General features: G+C 32.8%; 1 protein-coding gene across 1 annotated transcript; it reads left to right on the top strand.

Moving 5' to 3' along the window:
• Positions 1-9,607: 9,607 nt before the first annotated feature.
• LOC149230956 (uncharacterized) lies at positions 9,608-10,339 on the top strand. Its single transcript, XM_089381485.1, has one exon. The coding sequence runs from the start codon at positions 9,608-9,610 to the stop codon at positions 10,337-10,339; it is 732 nt and encodes a 243-aa protein (XP_089237611.1).
• The last annotated feature ends 839 nt before the right edge of the window (positions 10,340-11,178 follow it).

Genomic DNA, 11,178 nt, shown 5'->3' with positions numbered 1-11,178 from the left:
AAGAAATTAGTTAAAGGGAATTTCAATTCTAAAGGTATAGTAGAATTAAATATAAATGCATAAATAATTGAAAAAATCTAATCTAATTATAATATACCCAATAGTATCATAAACGGGATAAGGTTAATACAATAATTAGCTCGAAATTAATTAATAACCTATTAATCACTCGTACACTCCATAATAATAGGACTAATCCGTAGTAATACTATAGGATGCAAGGATTAACGGGGAGAAAACCCAGGAAAAAAGGGGGACCAACCGCCAAAAACAAATCTTAAGGAGAGGAAAGACAGAAACCCTAAGACCTAACAAAGGGGGAATGAGGAGGCTAGGAAGACAAGGCTGGGACCCAGCAACTGCTAATCTTCCAGCCATCATCCCTATTAAGATTGTTTGGCCTTTTCTCAATCTCCAAGGCCTCTCTAAATTTGCGATGGTGAAACTGCGCAACTTTGGCAATGACTTGAGCCTCTTCTATACATACATGATGCATCGTCTTCCCCGCATGCTCAGCTAGGGCTGAGGACTTGGTCCTACCATGTCTTAAGTCAGCCGAATGCTCGCTAATCCGTTGATTGATAGAGCGACCAGTCTCACCAATATAAGGGGTCCCACAGGAACAGGGAATGACATAGACGCCCTTCATGTCCTTAGGGTCAATAGGGTCTTTCACATACCTGAGGGAGCCACGGATAGTGTTGAGAGGTCTAAAAGTTGCGGGCACATCGTACTTCCTCAGAATCCTCGCAATCTTGTCCGTGGTCCCTTGGATGTAAGGAAGGTTCACACCCATGATATGATCTTTAGGAACCCTTCGGATTGAAGGCTCCTTCTTGGCCCTGAGGAAGGCTTTTTGACCGAGGTGCCTATTGTAACCATTCTTCTCAAAGACATCTAGGAGATGAGCCTTCTCCGTTTCCAGGCTCTCCTCATCAGAAATTCTTACAACACGGGTGGCAAGCGTGCTAAGAACCCCTAACTTCTGAGCGGGGAAATGATGCGAAGAAGCATGCAAGTATTGCTCAGTATGCGTCTTCTTTCTAAACACCTGATGAGAAAAGGAACCATCCACCTTCTTAGAGATGAGAACATCCAAGAACGGAAGACAACCATTATCTTCTTTTTCCATCGTGAATTTAATGGCGGCGGACTGGTTATTGAGGTGACTGAATCTGGTTATTAAAATGAATCTATTAAAATTGCAAATTACAAAATGTGGTGTGCATTTTTCATTTGAATGAATCAAGTATAATTCGAAGTAGATGGCTAAAACAATGATAACTTAAAATTGCATTATAAAATATGGTACATGTACATTTTGCGTTCATATATAGAAAGGCTACTATGGATGTCAATTAATAGTTAACTTTTAATATAAAGTTCTTTGAATGCACATTTACATAAGCTAGATAAAATTGCATTATAAAACATTGCCCACAATTTGCATGATGCATGCATGGCTTGATGCTTTTAAATGTTTTACATATTTTCATTTAGTTGGTACATTTTGCATTCAATCATTCTTATAATGTTAGTAGATGATTCTTAGGTTTTGTTTAAAGTTGTTTTTCTTGAATTATTAAAAATGAATCTATTAAAATTGCAAATTATAAAATGTGTTCTAAATTTTGCATTTGCATGAATCAAGTATAATTCGAGGTAGATGTTTAAAACAATGATAACTTAAAATTGTATTATAAAATATGGTAAATGTAAATTTTTCATTCATGTATAGAAAGGCTACTATGGATGTCAGTTGATAGTTAACTTTGAATATAAAGCTCTTTGAATGCACATTTACATAAGCTAGATAGAATTACATTATAAAACATGACCCACAATTTCCATGATGTATGCATGGCTTGATGCTTTTAAATGTTTTACATATTTGCATTTAGTTGGTACATCTTGCATTCAATCATTCCTATAATGTTAGTAGACGATTCTTAGGTTTTGTTTAAAGTTGTTTTGTCTTCAAGGCTTATTTCAAATGAATCTTTTAAAATTCCAAATTACAAAATGTGGTTTTCCTTTCGCATTTGAATGAATCAAGTATAATTTGATGTAGATGTCAAACTACAATTTTGATGATGCATGTTCATGGTTTGATTCTTTTAAAGGTTTTACATATAATTTCAGTTCATGAATATGTAGAAATGAAAATAAATTTGCATTTAGTTGGTACATTTTGCATTTAATCATTCATATAATGTTAGTAAACGATTCTTAATAAATGACTCAACCAACCACAATCACAAATTAACAGAGAAGTAACAACGCCCGACTCAACCCAGTATAATCACAAATTAATAGAGCAGTAACAACGAAATATACATCACAAATTAATAGAGTAGTAAATCGCCAATACAGGTCTCCATAACAAGAAATATACATATAACTTTGTAACTCAATACAAGACCCAAATAATATCTCTTTCACATCATCACATTCTTAATAATTTACAACTTAAGTGTGCACAAAAAGAAATACTAAAAATGTACTTGACTCTAAGTTCTCCAATATGAATCCAAGTATCTAAGGAATTGTTTGGATGTTCAACTAAAAAATTCTAATGGAATGCCATCTTCAATGATCTGTTCATGGTCAAATTTCGAAATTTTCCATTTTTAACTTTCAATTGTTTTTTTTATTGATCTTCTATAAACTTTATGTGCACTGCACACACCAAGTGACTACATTAATAACTTATGGCATTGGGTTGATAGTCTTGAAAGTAAACATTACTCTCATTTTGGTGAGTTTCTTGGAAAAAATAACCTTTCATTATAATAGATCCTCTTTCATATATAAAATTGTTATCATCATAATATTCCAATAACTTCATCTTTTGTTCAATGCACCACATCAAATAATACTTGACATTTTATGTGTTTTTAGTGGGTGCAAATCTAGCAAAAACATCTCCTGCATGATAAAACAAGTGTAAATTCAAATCATAATTTACATGAAACTAATTTTATCAATATGGACTTGATTTTATTATCTATTGCTGGAGCCCTATATTTTAACTATTATCTAGATACATATACACATTGATTTTAAAAACGTAAAACATATATATATATATATATATATATATATATATATATATATATATATATATATATATATATATATATATATATATATATATATATACACCGAAATCAATTGAAATGTTTTCTTCTCTAACAAGATCAGAAAATCAACCACCTTCAAATGATATTATAGTCTCCTCTGGTTCCATCTCTTCAAAGCTTGCAACTGACATTTCCCCTTTGTATTTAGTTTTGTATGTTGCCAAGGTTTTACATACATATTGTTTTCACAAACCTCATTGAAGTCCTTTGTGCAAATAGGACAAAGATAGTAATGTTTTCCTTTATCAAAATGCAAACACATTTCGGTAATCCTTTGTTTTAATTGAATGCAATTTTCGAGTCACTTTTACTGTTTCAGCTTCATATGTAATCGATCTATCTACATCCTTGACTCCAATATGCCAAAAAAAACTATTGTAAATTCAAACAACAATTTAAATATTTTATTTAAAATACAATCTATATATGTTGAAGAGAATCATTGTCATATTGTTTAAACTATATAATTTATAGATGTTTAAAATTAAAAAAATAATAAAAATTATCATATATTAAAACTATATACAAGTTAATTTGTACATATATGTACATACCTTCGTACCTCCCTTGATGGGTTAGTTTGATATCTTAGTGTAGCGTCGCACCATTGAAAAACTTGTTTAGCTGAAATAAGTCTGTCTACAAAGTGGTCCATTTGATATCTTCAAAGTGCTCATTTTATACATGACCCTCCACTATCATGTTCTCCTCTTCCATGACCAGTCTCAAAGAAATTCCAATGATGTTTAATGTGGGTTTGCTTATGAAGACGACACAACCAAAATAATGATCTTGAAGATTTGAATTGCCCTGCGCATCCATCTAACCATATCCAATGTTCATTTAATTTTATCCCATGACCTTTCAATGAGTCATAAATCTTATCAAAACAATGTTGTACAAAATGTGTATCATGTGTACGATCATCGTTGATATAAAAGTGATATTTTTTAATATCATGTCTATTCTCACTAGTGTTTTCCATATCATCAACATTTTGTTCAACATGTCTATATATAATATGGATAAGCATAGAGACTTGGTCAGAATGATAATATTCACTCTGTATTTCATTTTGTGCAACAAATTTTTAATTCTTTGCAAAATCAACGATTAACAAAATGGTCCTGGGTGGAAACATTTCATAGGATTTTTTGAATTGAAGGTCCTGCCATTAAGATCTATGTGAATTCTTGGTGTACTTATAAATTTCTATCTCAAATTTCTTCAAAGACTCTATCACGCAAATTTCTTCTTCTTGTAATTCAATCATTTTAGCACTTGTACTATTATTTGAACTAATCGATGTATGGATACATTCATATCTCTTCCATTTCACTTTTAGGTTAGACAATGATTGATCATTTATATCAATAGAATATTTGTGTGAAATAAAGTCAAATTTCCACAGTGATCACATTTCTTACCACCAACACATTTCTTTTGGTAAAATAATTCATGACTTTCCCTTTCACATAGAATTTTGGATATGAAACCATGGATAGTGGAAGGAGGAGGTGAATTTTTCAAAAATGTTTTACCAAAATTAAATAAGGTGTCATAATATAATCGAAATTCAACATAATAATGACAACAAGTGTCACGTACAGTGATAGGTTTCACATACCATGGTTTTTTTTGCACATAAGTACTAATTGAGACATTAATTCCACGATTCCCTTCTATGAACTTATTGAAAAAATCTATCTAAGTGGTGTCCAAGATATTCTTTGCATGTTCTTTATACTGATTTCCTACTATTCTTTGCCGCATCACATCTATTTCTTTTCGTGAAACACGTAAATTTTTCATCCAATATTCATGTATTATTTTTTTAACATCTTCTCCAACTCTATCTTTGTATGGTTTCCTACAAATCACTGTCAAACAAGCGAGTTCATCATTTACATATATTTGTAGTCGAAATTTCCTATGTTTGTGCAATGTTTTTCATGAGGCCCCTAATATTTTTGCCATAGATTTTACCAAATGATTTTCTTTAGTACTTGGTGAAACCACTACCATTTGTATTGCTCTATGTGCATTTATATTACTTGTCTTTCTAGATCTTCCAATTCATTTTAAAGCACTATTTATATTTTGAATCACATTTTCCTTCACCCTTTTATCTTTAGTTGATTTTCCAATACCCAATAGAGTTGTAGCATCTTTTAATTTATTTTAGGTTAAGGGACATCTCAAAATTTGAGTTTTAAATGTCTCACTTTCAACTTTGAAGAACTTCTCAATAATGATCTTAACATGATATCGTACAATATGGTTAGCTTTATTATCTCCATATATGTCAGTGTCAATATTTTCTAATATCTCATCATCGATATTGATTTCATCTCTACATATGAAAATTAAATGTAAATAGGTATAAATATTAATTAAATAATAAAATTAAAAAATAGAATTTGAATGAAATTGAGATTAATAAATATGAATAACTTCAATAATACACATGATATATATATATATATATATATATATATATATATATATATATATATATATATATATATATATATACTTGATGGTGATTCAACTTCTTCATTTGAATATCTTTTTCAACAACATCATCAATCATTGGTTCATTATCTTTTTCACTTTGTCTTTCAACATTTTCAATCTCATCATCAATGGTATGAGGAATATCTCTCTCTGTTTACATTGCAAAATATTTTTCAAATTAGTTCATCAAATAAAAATTAATCTCACAATACACTATTTAAATTTTAAATATCCTTTATAATATTTACATCTACATACCTGCTTTAACTTCTAGTTGAGATTGATTTTCCCTCTCAATATTTGTGTGTTCTTCTTTCTTTCTTTGTAATAGTTTATCTCGTATTCTCTACGTGCCTCAATGTCTCTTGTTTTATCATATTTTCTCTTGCAATTTCTTGTTTCCCGTGATATAACAATCTATGTAGATTTTTAAAATCCAACCAAAAAAAGTAAATTTCAAAAAATCCTACAAAAAAAATTCACTTTCAAAATTTAGAGTAAAAACTCACTTTAAAAATTCAGCACAAAAGAGTTAATTTAAAAAAAATTCACTTCAAAAATACAGCCAAAAAAAACTCACTTTAAAAATTCAGCGCAAAAAAGTCACTTTAAAAATTCAATGCAAAAGACTTACTTTAAAAATTATGCCCAAAAAACTTACTTTAAGAATTAAGCCAAAAAATCTCAATTTAAAAATTCAGCACAAAAGAATTACTTTAAAAATTAAGCTAAAAAATCTCACTTAAAAAACTCAGCTGAAAGAACCTACTTTAAAAATTAAGCTAAAAATTCCCACTTAAAAAATTTAGCTTAAAAGATATACTTTAAAAATTAAGGCCAAAAAATTTCCTCCAAAAAGTTCAGTCGAAAAAACTTCCTGCAAACAATTCAGCCCAAAAAAAGGATTTACCTTAAAAATTTACTCCAAATGCGGAAAGTGTGCGAAAATGAAGTTTCGGCTCCACGTATTTATATTGTTTCGCGCGAAACAATTTTTTGAAGGGTTGCATCATTTCATTTTTGCGTTCGACGAAAAATAACAACACATTTTCGGCCGAAATTTCAAAATTAATTTAGCCAAACTTTTAAAATAATTCATCCAAATTATTTTTCCGTTTATTTTAACGGGCATCGACAACAAACACATGTTCATCCGAATGTAATTTTAATTCAGCCGAATTGTTTTAACCTACAACTCTACAACAACTTGGCTCAGTCACGTTTTTCCAATTTCAAAATGCTTAAACTCCATCAAATATGATGAATCTATCGTCAGAACAAAAGCCGAAATTTGTAGAATTGAATCTACTTTCAGTAGATAAAATTTTTATGGAATTTCATAGAAATTTGCTAATTTTAATTAATTTTTGAAGGTCATTATGATTCAGTAAAATAAAAAAATTGTATCTTCCAAAATATGCTATAAAAATATGAAAAATTTATTGATCATTACATTGGTCCATCTTCTGTAATGGGTAATTTTTAGATTTTTAATTTATAACTAATATGTTGAAAAATTGGATGCTTAGCTAAACATCTTCAAAATCTATAGTTTTTTCATATTGGTTCAATTCAAAAAATTCTACTAATTATGATGTGCATCAGTTGGTTTCGTAAATATAATGATATCGAAGTAGCATATGTCTATATTGCTGCAACACATTTTATTTTTCAAAAATTCCAAGTTAACGAGGAATACATTAGTGCTAAAAAACGTGGCTTGTTATGAATCCCTTGATTTTTAAAGAACACATAATCAAACAATTTCTAAGTTGACATATCAAATGTGAATAATAAAATTTCAAAAAATAAGTAATAGAAAGCTAATAAAATTTCTGACAAGTTTCTTTTTTATTGTAAAATAAAATTCTAAATAGAAAAATTGCTTTGGCTTGCCGAAATTTGAAGAACTTCTAAAAATGATATTTTTTCTCAGGAAAGTGCAAAAAGTGTAACCCAACTTCACATTTTCACCCATTCATGTTCTAACATTTCCCTTTAATGATGGATAGAGGGATAAAATCATAGTTGGAGGAGGATGTCATTAACTGACACCCCCCTTTGATGACAACTTCCCACCTCTCCTAATAAGTTACAAAGTTGGAGAAACTTCACCTTAGTGGATTTGGTGAAGAAATCAATAGCTTGTTGTTTAGTAGGAAAATACTCTAGACAAATAACACCATTAACTATTAGATCTTGAATGTATTGAGTATCAAGATCATCTTGTTTAGACTCGGAGTGATATAGTAGATTGTAAGCAAGTTAGAATTCACCTTAATTGTCACATCTTAGAGAAAAATGGTCATTTTGAACTAGTCCAAGCTCCATAAGAACATGCCTAAGCCACACTACTTCTATAGTTGCTTCCTTAGCTTCCCTGTGTTCCACTTCACAAGAAGAGAGAGAGTTCTTGCAACTTCTTACTGGACCACGAAATGTGACCTAAGATAAGATGAAAGATATATCTCGCATTAATTATTTCTCAATAGTTTCTCCTACCCTATTAGAGTTGGTGCAACCAAGAAGTGAAACAAACCCTTGATTGAATATGATACATTATAATGGAAAGTTCCCTGAAGATATATGAGAATCTTTCTAGCTTCTCTCCAATGGCTATCACAAGGCTTTTGTATAAATTGAGAGAACAAGCTAACAACAAAGGAGAGATCTGGCCTATGGTTCAGAACGATCAAGCTCCCAACAAGTTGATGATAGAAGGTGGCATCATCAAGAGGAGTGTCACAATCAATAACCAATTTTAAGCCAAACTAAAATAAGTGGGTGAAGGCTTACAATCACTCATATGAATTTGAGCTAGTAAACCCAAAGGATACCTAGGATAAGAAAGGAGGATCCATTAGCCATGTGCCAGACCTAAAGATCAAGAAAATAGTTTTGAAGGCCTAAATATGTCATTTCAAACCACTGCTTAATATCATTCTTCAATTCTTGGATTAAGTATGGTAATCATTGTGAACCATATTCTTCCACTTAATCCTTGGTCAACTATGGTAATCATTGTTAATCATGTTCAACCAAGGACAACCATGGCAATAATTGTCAATCATGGTTAGCGGAGGTCAACCATGGTAATCACTACCAATCAAGTCCAACTAATGTCAATCATTGTTAATCGTGTTCAACTGAGGTCAACAATGGTCTTCCTTAACCAATAATGGTCAATCCTCTTCAACCATGATCATCCTCACCAACCACGATCAACCTCGTTAGCCCTCTTCAACCATTAATGTAACCATTTTTGTAGCTTTAATATGACATTAACATTAACATTAATGTAAGATTGCATAGTTGACCATTGTTAGCCATGGTGAACATTAATGTTAGATTAATTTAATATGTAACAATGGTCAACCATTGACAACAACGGTAAACCAAAGTCAACCTTAATATTTCATCTTAATCCCCGCTTAACCATTGTAATCATTATCAGTCATGGTTAATTGAGGTTAACCATGGTCCATCTTGACCAACAGTGGTCAACCCTCTTCAACCATGGTCAACCATGTGAACAATACACAACCCCATCAACGCATTTCAACCATTAATGCAACTAATTTTGTAAAATTAATTTAACATTAACATTAATATTTATGTAACATGAACCCTTGGAAACCATGCTTGATAATGGTCAATCATGGTCAATATTAATGTAATAGTTTAAAAATGTCAAATATAATGTAACATTATTAGATTGATGTAAAAATAATATATTTGATATAGGGGATCAGAGAGTTGGAGCGGCGTTCATGGCAGCTAGGGTTCAGGACTAATATGGAACGTCAGGTTGCAAGGTTTGCAGTAAACCCTGCCAACTCTTATAGCTACAAGACAAACTACAAACGGACAAAGGAGGTGAGCGAATCATGGGTAAAACTTAGGGGGATGGCACAGAGCCTCCCCCAAATGACAACGAACAGGTTCCAATGCAGGAGGAAGCCTGCAAACAAACAGTCCACGAGGAAATAGAAGAAGGACAGGACTCTCAAGGAGACAAAAAAATAGTTAACGAGGTCCCCAAAGTGACCTCTACTACATGCAAGCCAGTTGCGGCCACGAGACCAAAGATCGAGCTACCCAGTTGTAGGATCAACACACAAATCCAATATATGAAGGATCATGCCTTGATAGGGAATTTTATTGGCTTTTGGCCCACAAAAAAAGCGCTGCAGGGATGGATCACAACCAAATGGAAGCCGAAAGGTCACATTACCCTGCAGTTAGGCCCCAAGGGATTCTTCACAGTGGTTTTCAACTGTCTGGAGGATAGAAATAGAATCATTGATGGAGGGCCATATTTCTTTAATGTCGTTGGCCTGTACCTCAGAGATTGGGTTGAGAGATTTAACCCAGATATAAAGGATCTCAGTTGGGCTCCGGTCTGGATCCGCTTCTACTCCCTCCCTTTGGAGTATTGGGATGAGGCATCATTACAAGATATTGGCAATGGTCTTAGCGAGTTCGTCAAAGTTGCAGAGGAAACTAAGCTTAGAAGATACACCTCATATGCGCGTATATGTGTTTATATGCACCTCAATAATGCCCTACTGGATGCGGTAAGTCTCTTTCATGATGATTTTGAATGGATCCAATCTATCGACTATGAATATGTTCCATTCTGCTGTAGGAAATGTCATGTTCTTGGTCATCTATTTTGAGATTGCCCATCTAACCTGAAAACCTCAACCCCTCCTCCTTTCGGAAAATCAGACGCTGATGGATTCACCAAAGCCTCCCATCGCAGAAAGAATCTCAGAAAATCTGGATCTCATCCTAAGACCACTGCTGATAACCCCCCCAGACCGAGTACTAGGAATAGCTTCAAGTCCCTGGCTTAGCCAGATCTAAACAATATTGAAACCCCAGCTCCCCCTAAGGGGAAGCCCAAGTCAAAATCTCACTCAGCCTCCACCAGCACAGTGATTCCTCATAAATCAAAGCAAACGTTGACCTTAGTTCTCCATCTCCCAGTGATTTTGCCTCCTGGCTCACTCAAAGTATGGAGGTAGATAATGAGCAGACCGCTCTGAAGGATACAAAAGGAAATACAGAAGAAAGGAATGAAACCCAGAATATGGAAGAGGAACCAGAAAGCATAGATATAGGAGACCTAGATATTCTAGGCTTAGAGCAAGCCTGTAAAACAAAAAGTTATGACAAAATTCTAGAAAGACAGTTGGACAATATGGAAATAATTTTATCAAGAGCACGGAGACAACGAACCCTTGGAATACAGCCTGGAAGCCAATGGGATGGAAATATCCTCAACAAAGACAACAAGAAAAGAGGAAGGAAAACAGATCTTCAACGAACCATTCGCATCGGGGAAATGCTAGTGGAATCCGGAAGATACTCCAAGCTCATGAAGTACTATACCACCCTCTCTAATATCTCATCACGAAGCTCATATCATGGAACATTAGAGGGCTTAACAGCCCTGAGAAGTACAGATCGATAAAAAGCATGATTCAGCAAGAAAAACCAAGCATTTTCTTCA

The sequence above is a fragment of the Pinus tabuliformis genome, chromosome J (genome assembly GCF_031772625.1).
Source record: "Pinus tabuliformis cultivar Carrire ecotype Pingquan chromosome J, CPIR1, whole genome shotgun sequence".
In the NCBI taxonomy this organism is placed as follows: domain Eukaryota; kingdom Viridiplantae; phylum Streptophyta; class Pinopsida; order Pinales; family Pinaceae; genus Pinus; species Pinus tabuliformis.
Note: the sequence above shows the minus strand (reverse complement) of the source record. Positions and strands in the feature narration are given on the sequence as shown.